Source organism: Podarcis raffonei, chromosome 1 (assembly GCF_027172205.1).
Source record: "Podarcis raffonei isolate rPodRaf1 chromosome 1, rPodRaf1.pri, whole genome shotgun sequence".
NCBI classification, from domain to species: domain Eukaryota; kingdom Metazoa; phylum Chordata; class Lepidosauria; order Squamata; family Lacertidae; genus Podarcis; species Podarcis raffonei.
The window spans coordinates 32513934-32528567 of record NC_070602.1 but is presented as its reverse complement, the minus strand read 5'-3'; the positions used below and the strand labels follow the sequence as shown (position 1 = coordinate 32528567).

The 14634-nt window shown below is 40.8% G+C and overlaps 1 protein-coding gene across 3 annotated transcripts in view; it reads left to right on the top strand.

Moving 5' to 3' along the window:
* Positions 1-14634, top strand: part of TTC6 (tetratricopeptide repeat domain 6) — a 73970-nt gene that overhangs the window by 9969 nt on the left and 49367 nt on the right. For all 3 annotated transcript variants that reach the window (XM_053380020.1, XM_053380012.1, XM_053380024.1), the window contains 6 exons: positions 1630-1812; positions 3122-3264; positions 7348-7557; positions 12476-12635; positions 13527-13631; positions 14364-14462. In XM_053380020.1, the coding sequence (XP_053235995.1) occupies positions 1630-1812; positions 3122-3264; positions 7348-7557; positions 12476-12635; positions 13527-13631; positions 14364-14462 (900 nt within the window). The remainder of the gene's footprint in view (positions 1-1629; positions 1813-3121; positions 3265-7347; positions 7558-12475; positions 12636-13526; positions 13632-14363; positions 14463-14634) is intronic.

Sequence of the window (14634 nt, the reverse complement as noted above, 5' to 3'; positions counted from 1 at the left end):
GTGAAGGTCCTGTGTGAGTGCCTGGAGGCTGTTGGAGGATGGATGGCGGCTAACAGATTGAGGTTGAATCCTGACAAGACAGAAGTACTGTTTTTGGGGGACAGGGGGCGGGCGGGTGTGGGGGATTCCCTGGTCCTGAATGGGGTAACTGTGCCCCTGAAGGACCACGTGCGCAGCCTGGGAGTCATTTTGGACTCACAGCTGTCCCTGGAGGCACAGGTTAATTATGTGTCCAGGGCAGCTGTCTACCAGCTCCACCTGGTACGCAGGCTAATACCCTACCTGCCCGCGGACTGTCTTGCCAGAGTGGTGCATGCTCTAGTTATCTCCCGCTTGGACTACTGCAACGCACTCTACGTGGGGCTACCTTTGAAGGTGACCCGGAAACTGCAATTAATCCAGAATGCGGCAGCTAGACTGGTGACTGGGAGTGGCCGCCGGGACCACATAACACCGGTTCTGAGAGATCTGCATTGGCTCCCAGTACGTTTCTGAGCACAAGTCAAAGTGTTGGTGCTGACCTTTAAAGCCCTAAACAGCCTCAGTCCAGTATACCTGAAGGAGCGTCTCCACCCCCATCGTTCAGCCCGGACACTGAGATCCAGCGCCGAGGGCCTTCTGGCGGTTCCCTCATTGCAAGAAGTAAGGTTACAGGGAACCAGGCAGAGGGCCTTCTCGGTAGTGGCGCCTGCCCTGTGGAACGCCCTCCCAGCAGATGTCAAATCAATAAACAACTATTTTACTTTTAAAAGTCATCTGAAGGCAGCCCTCTTTAGGGAAGTTTTTAATGTTTGATGCTGTACTGTTTTTAATATTCAGTTGGAAGCCGCCCAGAGTGGCTGGGGAAACCCAGCCAGATGGGCGGGGTATAAATAATAAATTATTATTATTATTATTATTATTATTATTATTATTATTATTATTGAAAAGGAGGCCTCTTAAATGCCTCTTATGAGAAACATAAAGTGAACCATATAATACCAACCAGTGCTGCTGTAGAGAACAGGCCAACCCACACATGTAACAAGATTCAAGGATTTGTGTTGCAGCAACCTCAGATCAGAGGAGTGGGGATGTTCTGCGGCACAAGCATTGGAATAGAATAAAGAGATGCAGGAATTGCCCGTGTAGAGCACTTTAGTAGCCCTCAGATTAATAGAGGAGCATGGGTCAGTTGGGTCTTGGTAGCAAAACGACACCATTATTTCTACTAGCCAGCAGAAATTATGTGAAAAGTACCTCTGAGCATGTGCACAATTCCTTTCTCATTACCCTGAGCAATAACAGCTTGTCCCTTCCCTATACAGAATTAGTGAAAAGGATAGAGGGCAAGGTTTCTTCACAGACCTCAACCTCATTGCTTACATTTTAAAAAATTAAACACTGCCTCACCTTCTTCTCAAGTATACTGTATGTTGCTGTTAAACTCAGGGACAAAACAGACGTGACACCTTTCAGACAATAAGCAATAGCAGGTCCAATCTGGATCAGGACCTTGTGCAGGGTCAATATTTCAGTGTTATATATTTGAGCTAAATATTTTCGTACTTAGCTAGATTAGGAGCTGATAATATATAGATATAATTCAGGGAAGTAGAAATGTATATCTAGACTAAAATGTCCTCATAGGCTGACGAAGAAGTGACTGAAACGCCAAGAGAGAAAGTAGAGCATTCCTCATTATCATCTTCACAAGAGGTAATAAGCTTCCATGAAAGTGAAGAGAGTTCATCTTCAGAGGTTGTACAGTTACAAGAGCCAACTCCTCCAAAGCGAAAAGATGTGGAAAAGGCCATACCTGAACCATCACAGGTAAGAAATAAATTTTAAAATATCATTTATTCATATTTAGATCCTCTCTACAGAAAGGACTCGTAAGCCATTAAGTCACCTTATTCCTTCTAAGGAAAAAACAAAGGAGGGAGTGATCTCTTTGATTATTTTGGTTGCCCTTTTCTGAACTTTTGCCAACTTCGCAATATTCCTTTGGAGGTGAGGCAACCAGAACTGTACACAGTATTCCAAGTGCAGTCATACTCTAAATTTGTAAAATGGGATTATGACATTGGCAGTTTTCTTTTCAGTTCCCTTTGGATGATATCTAGCATGAAAAGGATAATTAGGAAATAATTTGAAAATAAAGCAAATTCTAAGGAAAGTAGCCTGTAATTTCCAGGATCTCCCTGAGTCCCTTTTAAAAAATGGATGTTACATTGACCACTTTCCAGTCTTCAGCTATGGATGCTGATCTTAGGGACAAATCATAGACTTTCATTAGAACATAAACATCTGAATCAGGAGAGGCTGTGAAAGGTCTGGAGTGGTATGTGCATGCATTCGTGTACTGGATGAGGGCCAATAATCTGTACTTGAATTTTGGAAAGAGAGTTGCTGTTTGGGTGGGTGGTCTCTATGTTTGGGTGGCAGGCAAATTATTTTGCTTTCATCTTTGCCTCCTCACAGAGATCTAGCTTCACCTTTGAGAAGCTCCAAATTCTTCCAAGGCATCCCACTTTGCATTGGAATTTGTGAAATTCCAGCACACACACTTACTAAATATCCTACGCTAGATAGAGTATCAGCAAATTACCTGCACAGAGCAAGGGTCTCCCTCACGTGTTTTATGATAGACCCTTTCATCAGAAAACCAGCTCCATTTTATCTCCTTAAAGTTTGGAGGGGGTGGGGAAGATTGATAATGAAGAGAAATTCTTCATTCAAGTGTGTTGCACGGAATTGAGGCAAACATCACTTGTGCAGATGACACATCGGAAGAGGGCAAGTTTTGCTTTTCTACTTCAGAAAGGCAGCTGTCTTGTCCTGAATCTGATAAGGACAAGTGTGGAAGACATGCTAATTCTTCTTGATCAAGGCTTCAGTTTTTATATATTTAATAATTCTGGTTTTAGGGTTGCTTTCCATAATTTAACATGGACAGATGGCCTGTCTGAGGTGGTGGCCATGCCTAACAACAGGGAGGAGCAAGGAATTTTTTAAAAAAGGGGTAGGAATATTACTGCACATCTGAACAAATAACCCAACTGTGAGGCTGCTGAAAGTTTACTTTAGCCATTCCTTTTTAATGTTCTTGACTCTACTGTTGAATTTTATCCCTGTATAGAAGTCTCTGTCCTCAGACATAGAGCTGGAAATAAAAGGCAAATCAATTCCAAAGGCTAAACCAGTTAAAATTCAGGAGCATTTAGAAGATCTTGATGAACAGCATCCCGTATCTCTGCTTTCCACTTGGACTACAAAGATCAAGTGAGCTTAAAAATATTTTCTTTTTAGCACTAATTTATTTATTTTTATTAGTTTTCCAATATACCCCCAATAATAGCCAAATTATAACAATAGCAATTAATTCCCAAATTATACAATTATCAAAATGCCAATCAACTTCCAATTAATACATTTTAGTTAAAGTGGCTTCCCGCATGGCGGTTTGGGTGCATTTCCGATCTGTGTTACCTAATCTCAATGTCAGTTACATTTAAGTCATAATAATAACCCCATAGTCAACAGCTACATAATGATTTCTATTCGTGATATTATAATATATAAATTTATAAAGCTTCAAGTAGGTAACTCAAACTATTATCTTTATTCTGCCCTGTGTGTGGAAACTTATGCGCATAGAGATTCCTTCTGTCCATATATGGTGTTGTCTCTTTCACTTCCCAGCTGTTGTTTTCTCCCATTGTGGCTTGGGGCGGAACTGAATCTCGAAGTTTATCTCTCCATCCCTTGCTTCGATGTCTCCGTACAGACGACAGGCCTCGGAACAGGCTAAAAACTATTCTGTCTCACTAGTTAAACATGTCACAGTTCTTCAACATTTTCCCTTCAGCCTAGGAAAAGGTGGGCAGTTTTTGAACACACTGAAGATTTAATACTCCTTTCCAACACTCAGAATCTCTGCAGCATTCTTATCACAGCCCCCAAATTCTTTTCCTTCCAGCAAGAGATTTATGGCCCAATTGAGCTTGATCTTAGATTACATTCTGTCAGTAGGACACCCAAATCTTGGTCTCTTTTTCCTTTTCGTTTATTTTTAAACAGAGGTGAGAGGAACTTTTTTTTAGTACTAATTAATAATACTATGCATTTATATAGCATTTCAGAGTGATCCAAGTGCTTCACATAAATTTGCTTTTGTAAACCTTAAAGCAAACCTACATAGTACGTCGCATTAGAGACTTGGAGAACAGTGGTTTGCCGAAGGCTACCTAATTGAGTTCACAGTTCTGCTTGCAGGATTGCCTTACCCACGTAACTGCACATTTGACAGTTTTGATCTGTGGAACTAGCAGTGTTACATGCTACATAATACTCGTTCCACAGTTGCGAGAAATAAAGCTTTCATTTTATTTATTTATATTCCCTGGAGGCCCCCCCCCAAAATACATTATGAAAATCTATATTCCTGCATAATCCTGCACACCACAACTGATAATAGTATACATCTGTAAAACATGTTAGAAATAGATCTTTTAGCATGGCAGCACCTACACTTTGGAACTTCTGGCCGATTGACATCAGGCAGCCGTCTTTGCTGTACTCTTTTTGACACCTGCTTAAAACAGATTTGTTTAGGCAAGCTTATTCAGACATGTAAATGTTGCCGTGTTTTAATATTTAATATATTAATTAATAAAATTAAAATATTTAAATTATGTTAAAATGTGTTTAACTATTTTTACTGATAATTTTACTATCTCTTGTAAACTGCTTAGAGGTTTTAGTACAATCAAGCAGTATTTGCATGTTGTTAAAATAAATAAATAGATAAATAAATAAATAAATAAATAGGGAAGGGCTGCCTTATATCTTGTTGTACGTCACATTGGAAACCATCCACCTGAATGTCCACACCCCCAAAGTCTGTCCCCGTCCTCCACATAACCTCCCCACATGTGGAAAAATGTAGGTAGATGGACCACATGTTTGAAACAACCCTGCTTTTTCACTTATTTCTTAAAATCTCACCATCTTGCATGTTATGTGCTGAGTGGTACACATAGTTCCTTGCAATCATACCTGTTTTAAGTTACACTCCTATGCCCACTTACCTGAAAATATGCTTCATTTAACTTACTGGGACTTACTGATGAGTAGATCTGCTTACTTTTGAGTAGACTTACATAGGCTTGTGCATATAGTGGCTATGCTATAATCCATAGAATTGATGGAAGAAATTAACCAATTAGATGTACTCCTCTTAAAGACCCTGGTACTTTCAGTAAGTCTTGTCTGTGGCAGACTGTGGTGCATGGCTTCCCTATTAATTGTATGCATGCATTATTTCAGTAAGTTCTGTTGCGTTCTTCAGAACTTATTTCATTAAATATCATTGGTATTGGCCCTTCAATTGAATGATGTGCCTGGCATCATTTCCTTTACAGTATTTATTTATTTTCACATTTGTTTTTCAGTTTTGCACCCTTTGGAATAGTAACTTCTTAGGGTCAAATGTGTTTTGGAATACCCCAGGTTACTCCTCCACTACTTTATTGGTGTAGGAAAAAAGCTTTAATTACTAGCTTTTGTTGTGATTCAAGCCCTGAAAAGTTTCTTGGACACGGAAGAGAGCCTTTTTATGGCAAGTCTGAAGTTTGCAAATGGATATTACTTTCAATTAAGTAACCGAGAGCAGACTCATGGGAAAAGAATTCCAAAGTTTATGAAACGGTCAAATTGGCATTTAAGTGACCCCGTGCATGCCATTGCTTATCTACATTGCTTTAAGTTCATTTGGTTAGCAAGATTATGTATTAAAACAAATAATGACAGCAGACAATGAGTATTTTACTTCAGTAAAAAGTTACTGTCAGATTATCAATGGTGCAGAAAAAGCATGATTTTGTGAAAAAAAGTTATTGAGTGCATTAAATGAGGTTAATGTAGGCCACACACATAGTATTGGTTTTTCTTTGTCTTCTCTTTCAAAGGATGATAAATAGAGTGCTTAAGCAGAGTGTGTGCTGTAAAAACACACACCTTTACCTGCAACATGTTCTAAATATTTTAGTTTTTTGTTAGGTGTTTCCATTTTTGTCCATTACTGGTAAATGATTCCATCTTCTTTTGGAGCTCAAGCAAAGGGGCACAATAAACTATGGTTCAGTTGTCATTTTCTCAGTTAGATTAGAAACAAAACCTTTTAACAAAACACACTGGGTAACATTGTAATTGATGACTGTGATTAATTAAACTTGTCTGTTATGCTTTCTTTTGAGAGCTACAGAATTGTAACTTTTTATGTTTGAAAAAGGGTGACGGAAATTGTATTGTGGAAGAAAATGGAAATGTGTGCGAGGTAGTTGTTTAAGGTATATAATTGTTTAAGAAATTTTGCAGTACAGTCTACCATGTGCAGAAACACTAACCCATAACTTTGCAACACTTTTTCTCACCTTCAGTACAGTGGTGCCCCGCAAGACGAATGCCTCGCAAGACGAAAAACTCGCTAGACGAAAGGGTTTTCCGTTTTTTGAGTCGTTCCGCAAGACGAATTTCCCTATGGGCTTGCTTCGCAAGACGAAACATCTTGCGAGTTCTTGCGAGTTTGTTTCCTTTTTCTTAAAGCCGCTAAGCTGCTAAGCCATTAATAGCCGCTAAGCCGTTAATAGCCGCTAAGCCGCTAATAGCCGCTAAGCCGCTAATAGCTGTGCTTCGCAAGACGAAAAAACCGCAAGATGAAGAGACTCGCGGAACGGATTAATTTTGTCTTGCGAGGCACCACTGTACATACATTCTGTATTGTTCCATTGTAGTTTGATTCAAAACATCAAAAACAGCTGCTTGAACACTGCTCCTCTGGGAAGGTGCTTCTTTAGCCAGTGTAGCAAGATCTGTCATAGTTTTTGGTCTTGCATTCTCTTTCACCCTCAAAGAAAGAAAATGATCACTGCCGTGTTGTTTTATAGAGGGGTGGGTCAACAGGTTCCATAGAAGACCACTAACCCCCCAGTATGGTGACTATTCTCCATGTGTGATATTTAAGATAATTCCTTTCCACATTCCCTTGGGAGGAGGGCACTGTGCTCTCTCTCCCCTCCCCTCCCCTCTCCTCTCCCCTCTCCTCTCCCTCTTTAAAGAGGGCACAAGCCAGAGGCAAAGAACCACAGAACAAGCACCCTTTGGCTTTTGCTCTTCAGCTTGCGCCAGAATGCTCGCACCACTTTCAAGGCATGAACTTTTAAAGTTATTTGGAGAGGAGCAGAGCAGACAGCCCCAAACAGCTTAATAGGTTCCAGACAGAAACATACAGCTCCACCAGACTCAGTAATTTTAAAATTATTATCTACATGCATCAAATGGTAATGATCTTTATTTTCTTTCTAGAGATGTGGATCACCCACTTATTCACCTTCTTTGTGAGGCTTGCCCAAGATGTGTGTTGCCTGTTCATCTGCAGCTTGCTTCAAGAATACACCATACCATAGACAAAAGGGGTCATAATGTTTTATTACCACCAGTTAATCTTTGCAGTGACCTCTCAGAGCAGTTCTTACCATCCACTCCCGCTTATGATGAATTTATGGCAAAAGAAAGGTATGATTAGAAAATACTTTGTGCAATGTTTTTGTGTTGCCGAGTGAGCACTATGACGCAGTTCTATGTAACAGTGAATCTTTTTTTCTGGTGGAAGAACCAATTCGCACAACTTTATTTGCATTCCAGGAATAACAGAAATCTACAGATTTGTGTCCCTCCTTCCTGTGGCACACACTGAGTTTTTGTGGCTCCTGCCAGTGGCAGAGCTTCATGCTCCGGCACCGGGGGGCAGAGAGCAGATGGGTGCATGGCTGGCACGTGTCCCAGGGGCATGGCATGCGCCTGGGGGCATGAAATGCTGCCTGCGGGGGCGTGGCACCCATCGCGGGCAGGGGGGCAGCTGCGATGGCACCCCACCGAGATTGTGCTGCTGGGGGCAGTGCGTTACCCCCGCCCCCCTCTTCCTCCGCCAGTGGCTCCTGCTGCCTTTTCCCAGCACAGCTGGTGCTCAGTGCATGAGGTTCCTACCCATCCCTGGCCTTTCAGTCCTGGACCAACTGCAGGGGGCATATCTTTTGGCAGCAAACACTGAGCAAGTGAGGATTGCTCTGGCCTCTGATTTGCTCACCTGCCCTCTTCTTCTGGAAGGCTTTACCTGCTTCAGTGTCCTCTCTTTTTTGGTTGGTGCAATAGGAGGGACTGGGCCCAGCAAGCCTCCCATTGAGAAGTGGCAGAACTCAGAGAAGGTGGTCCTGCTAAAGAGGTTCCAGTGGAGAGGCCCAGGCCATCTCAGAGGTTTGGAGAGGCCCAGCTTTTGAGACTCCTAACCAGAAGAATAACAATTACCCGAAATAAAAATATCAGAAAACAAGGCGTAAAAATAGAGTGAGACATAGTTTGATTTTTAAAATTTATTTAACAATAGCTTTTCTAACCTTTTCTAGCTGAGAGGATGTGTCACATTTTGGTCTGATGTGCATAAAAACAAGTTGTGAAACATACGAAATGCAAAAAAATTAACAAGTGTCTAAATTTGAGCCCGCTTTTGAGCCAGCGGCCCTGGGCCAGATGGCCCTCCTGCCCTGCAGCTCTCCTGCCCAGATTGGCCCTGCTAGTGGTCTTCTTGGCTGGGATGCCAACAATTGTAAAACAGTAATGCTTTGAATTGCTCTTTCAAGTCCAAGTACATAATGTATACTGAATCACCCCTAACCACATACTTACTGCCACTGTCAAAAATCCTAAAAGGTAAGTCAGGCAGGGCTTCCCTTTGCAGAAGCCATGTTGATACTTCCTCAACGACTTGTCCTTCTATATTCTTTATAATCTTTATAATTCTTTATAAACAGGCAACCCTGTTTAGGGAAGCTTTTAATGTTTGACGGACTATTGTATTTTAATATTTTGTTGGAGGCCACCCAGAGTGGCTGGGGAGGCCCAGCCAGATGGGTGGGGTATAAATAATAAATTATTATTATTATTATTATTATTATTCAATGATGCTATGACTTCTTGATACTTTTTGTTACAATATTTCTAGGTGTAAGATTCCCACCCTTTATTTATTTATTTATTTACTTATGTATTTTAAAACCTTTCTAAGTTGCTGTTCTTCACAAGGAGCCCAGGACAATGCACAGTAAACAAAAGTGAAACACACCCATTCAACAACAGCACAGTGCAAATAAAAACACCCAAGACATAAAATATAAATTTCACTTGCTAGCATTTAATTAAATTAATTAATGTTCAACTATTAGCCTAAACCCAGCTATTGTAGCCTTTTTAGCCTCAGGTGAGAGCTTTGCGCCCGGGACGGGGAAAATGGGAGTCAACAGACACTCAAGGAATAGTTTCAGAGAAAAAGCTTTATTTCTACCATCCAGCTGGTAGAAGGAGCAAGTGTGATAACTCACAAACAAGCACGAGTTCACAGCCATTTGCACAGAGCATATATTCCCCTTCGAGTTCCCTCCCCTTTCTCCTCCTCTTCAGGAGTCCTGCCCCAAGTTGAGTTTCCTAAGCATGAACAGAAAGCTCCTGTCTTGGGACTCTTTTGGACTGTTGGCGCCCTTCCCAGGAAAGGGGGTTGAGAAGCCTTGCGTTCAGCATGTCCAAGATATGTTTCTTTTCTTGGACGCGGGTGGCGCTGTGGGTAAAACCTCAGACGCGGGTGGCGCTGTGGGTAAAACCTCAGTGCCTAGGACTTGCCAATCGCATGGTCGGCAGTTCGAATCCCCGCGGCGGGGTGCGCTCCCGTTGCTCGGTCCCAGCGCCTGCCAACCTAGCAGTTCGAAAGCACCCCTGGGTGCAAGTAGATAAATAGGGACCACTTACTAGCAGGAAGGTAAACGGCGTTTCCGTGAGTGCTGCGCTGGCTCGCCAGAGCAGCTTTGTCACGCTGGCCACGTGACCCGGAAGTGTCTGCAGACAGCGGACAGTGCTGGCTCCCGGCCTCTAGAGTGAGATGAGCGCATAACCCTAGAGTCTGTCAAGACCGGCCCGTATGGGCAGGGGTACCTTTACCTTTAACTTTATTGACACAATTCCCGGAAAGAAAAGTTGCAAGTTGAATGTACCTTTTGGCAAGGTCAGCTAGCCTGAGAAGTGACCTTTGTTACAGCAGAGCGAAATGCTTCTGATGCTTAGCTAATGCCTTTTAGCTGCTGAGAAAATGATTTTGAAAAGCTTTGAGAAGCTTTGAGCCTGCTTTTGGGGGGGGTGACTTCGGGCCTAGGTGGGGTCACCTGTCCTCACCTCCTTCACTATTTTAACTAATTAAGGAACTTAAATTCAGTTGCCAGGCAAGTATACTGACAACTCCCTGTTTGTGTGGGGGTTGCATTCTGGGTATTGTGCGCATCAGTGGGGCACGCAAAAGCTGGTCCTGCCCCATTCCGGGGCTGAAAACAGCATGCATGTGAGCAGTTGTGTGTGCCTTAAAGGTAAAGGTACCCCTGCCCATACGGGCCAGTCTTGTCAGACTCTAGGGTTGTGCGCTCATCTCACTCTAGAGGCCGGGAGCCAGCGCCGTCCGCAGACACTTCCGGGTCACGTGGCCAGTGTGACATCGCTGCTCTGGTGAGCCTGCACCAGCGCAGCACACGGAACGCCGTTTACCTTCCCACTATAAAGCGGTACCTATTTATCTACTTACACTTTAAGGGTGCTTTCGAACTGCTAGGTGGGCAGGAGCTGGGACCGAAAAATGGGAGCTCACCCCGCCGTGGGGATTCGAACCGCCGACCATATGATTGGCAAGTCCTAGGCACTGTGGTTTTACCCACAGCGCCACCCGCGTCCCTGTGTGTGCCTTTGTTGCGTGCAAAATGGCTATTCCCTATATTATTTATTGAAATTTATTGATAATATCACATAATGGAATTATTTGCATGTAAACAAGACTAAGTTTAATGATTGCTTTAAAATGTCACTGTTACTTTAAAGAGGTAACTTGTTCCCTTTCACCAGTTCTCACCCCTGTTCTAAGCCAATAGCCATTTCTCTATTCGGCCCAGTAAACACATCCAGCACAAATATTTGTAGGGCAGTTAGCTGTCTTAACATCCTGACATTAGAATAGTGGGTTAGGGTGACAGGTCAGAGCAGGGACTGGAATGCCTGAAACTTATTCCTGTGATTTAGTGTATGGTAGGCAGAAACTGAAGATGTGCTCTGGTATCCCTGTGCCATGCTGTCAGGCAGGTTTCCCCCCTTTCCCCTTTGGTCCAAGAAAAGCCCTTTCCTTTGTTAACATGACAACGGTTGTTTGAATGGCATCTAGTCTGAATCAACAAACACTATCAAGCAGTGTCTTTTCATAGGAATGAGAATGTGAGAGATTCTATTGACTCAGGAGACTTGTTTATGTGAACAGGCATTCCTTCAGCAAAATGTTTTGTGGGCAGTTTAATTAATCCTGATTGTTTCCTGGCTTAAATTTTGGAGACCCTGCTAGAGTAATTCATTATCACTATTCTCTTATGAAATCAGAAACTACCCAAGTGTAGATAATGCTTTAACATCTGTGAGACTAAACAAGACTCTGGAACGGTGTTCTGTGGTTTCACATTTGCATTATTACATTCCGTTTTAAAATGAAAACAATATTTTGGTGGTCATAGGAATAAAGATATGAATGGTGATTTTAAATATATAACCTTGCTTTTTACCCCCAGGACTTTCAAGGCAGATTTTATTGCAGAACCCAGCAGTGTTCATCTGTTCTCTAGTGAGAAAGTACCAGTAGATGGCACTGTTAGAATGTACTCTTGAGTTGAAAATGATAATTGACTTAAATATCTATTTTTAGCATTTTGTTTCTTTATGTATTCATTCTCTTTGTATACCAGATGTATAACATAGCTGTCTAGGCAGTTTACAGAAACATGAAACATATAAATGCAATTAAAACTCTTATATAGTAAAAACACTAAAACTAATTCATCAAAATTGTTGACAGATCACTGGCAGGAGAACTGCACACGGCATGCTTAACTTATGTGATAAGAAGATCCTTTTGATTTGAAGGGATTGAGCCGGTTAACACCTAATTTAAAAAATACCCAGAGAGCTAATCTCAATGAAATTTAGCCTATTTACTATTAACAAAACCTACTTGATACCTAGGCAACACTACAAAATGATTGCTGTGGTTAGGCCTGGCTAGTCAAAAAATGGCTGCCCCCCCTCAATTTCTCCAAATCAATTACTCTTTAACTGTCTTTCTATTCATTTCCCCACTGTCAGCACACTCATATCCCAGTGCTGCTTTGAAATAAAATTTAGTGTGAATCCATCATTACTTGAGCTATGTTGGCCAGTAGTTGCTGAGGTTATAGCCTGCAATTATTTGCCATCAAGAATGTGCTGTTTAAAAGCAAAACAAAGCATAAAACTTGAACTGAGTAAATACTCTCTCTGTGTGTGTGCTTTACAAATATTCCAGTATCTTACTGAGAATCTTTTTTTCCAGAATTTATAATGAAGGAGTTCCTATTTCAGAAGTATACAAATGCAGTCAGGAAGATGGAGTTAAAGTTTTCCCTCCAAGGTCACCAGAAAGTATGCCTGAATGGCAAAGAGTAGCTGAGTTTTATGTTGAAAAACCTCAACTAGCCCTGTTAGGAGAAAAAGTAAGATTTGATACGTGATTCTGATAACATATTTTTCTGAAGTCCCATCTTTTGAAATATAATTATTGACTTTCTAGACTGCTTCTGCTTTTTTAAAGAGAGTGTTTATATAGAGAAGAAAAATTCAAAGTATAGTAGGTCGTTTTTTGTCCTGCATTTCCTAGGTTCTTATACAGTACTCTCCTTAAGGTACAGAAGGAGGGAGGTTCAATAGACGATATTAGGACTTGCTTTACCAACCCTAGTGGCTTCCTTTCAAGACAAGCTCATCTCCTTTTCAAATGGTGTAATCCAACCACATTGAAGGCTGGACTCTTTCTCTTTCACAGAAACCCCTTTCCTCTCCCCTGACTTTCAGTCAATTTTTCTATTTCTTTCTTGTATCTCTGACAGTGAGGTAATTGTATGCAAATTCTTTATTTAACTGGGCCTTGAATGCAGAGAGTTTTATGATGTCTCATTCTCTTGCTGTAGCCACTGTCATCTTTGGAGTCTCCTGGCATTTTCTGTTTTGGGTTTAATAAATCTCTAAGTGTAACTGTGTGGGACAGCTTTAGGAAACAATTGTGGATGTAAGCACCCCCTGTTGCTTATATATAATCCTGGGCATATGAAAGTATAGGACTTGGGTCTTTCTATTTAGATTTCCTGCTGATTGTGGTAGTCCTGATCCAGAGAATGCTGGTTTTGCCATGCAAATGAGATGTGTAGCTTTTGCCAGTTGATACAAGTGCCCTTCATATTGTGTTTCCTTCACTTCTGTTTTATCTCAAAATGCCTGATTTGTCTAGAAATGTTTACTATTTCAGCACAGCAACATCTAATTATTCAGAAGAAAATATGTATAGGATTAAAGTCATACTAATTTTTTAAATTGTTTTTGATGTGAAGGTTAAATTTCATCCAGGGTCTCTCAAAATGTTTTGGACACCAGCTCCACAGAAATTCGCCGCTCCTCTCTCTCTTATGAAGGAGACCTTGTTTCCAAAGTATGAGGTAAAAATTCTTAATATATTTGAAGACTACACAGCATTTCATTTAATATCACATTTGATTATCTACACAAAATATAAATTAAATAGTAGCGTTTCTGTACCAATATCTATAACTGAAAGTGTGGATTATAGAAATAGTTGCTTTATTTTGATATAGAGTGGTGTATTTTAAATTAATGTAAACATGAACTTACAGTTAGTAATTACATACCATATGCCATATGCAATTGGGGCACATTCTCCAAAATATTTAAATATTTCATCAAATTAACAGAGAATGCTAATGTTTAAATACCTGCAGGGTTGTACTGTATTGTGAATGCCCAAAACCATTCTAGTTCTTTCTTAGTATTGCTGAAATTCATATTTCCTTTGTTTGGATATGATCCTTCTGGAGTCTTATAGTGCAAACCTCCCTATGTATGTATGTATGTATGTATGTATGTGTGTTTGTTTGTGTATGAGTAAGCTAAAATACCTGGGTGAAAATATATACACAAGCCATATTTCAAACTGTTCAGATTATTTTGTACTACTGGCCAAAATAAATCATATTGTCCAACTTGTTGTTCATTCCTTGTTTAGTGGGACCAAATGGAGTGTATCAAATCCAATGAAGTTTTGATGTTAACGTTTTAACTTTTCCTAGAGATTTATGAAGTCAAACTGAAATTGGTATGATGGTTTATACCACCAGTTAAAAGTTATCATTAAACCTTTTTATTTTTTCCAGAGCAATCTGATTAATGGTGTTATTTATGAAGACTTTTCATGTGATCTTCGAGATCAAGAAGTATTAGAGTTTGAGGAGGACTTTGACCATTTGCTTTCTGTGTGTATTGCAGTAATAGTTTCTTTCTTTCTTTTTTGATCTGATAATGGTTTTATATATTTCATAAAGGGTTGTTTTCCTATGGGAGCTGCCTTGGAAGGGCTTTGTGAGGAGGAACCTGTCATTGGCTCATGCCTTTGTATTTGCAGGAAGCTTCTCCAGCAGTCAGTCT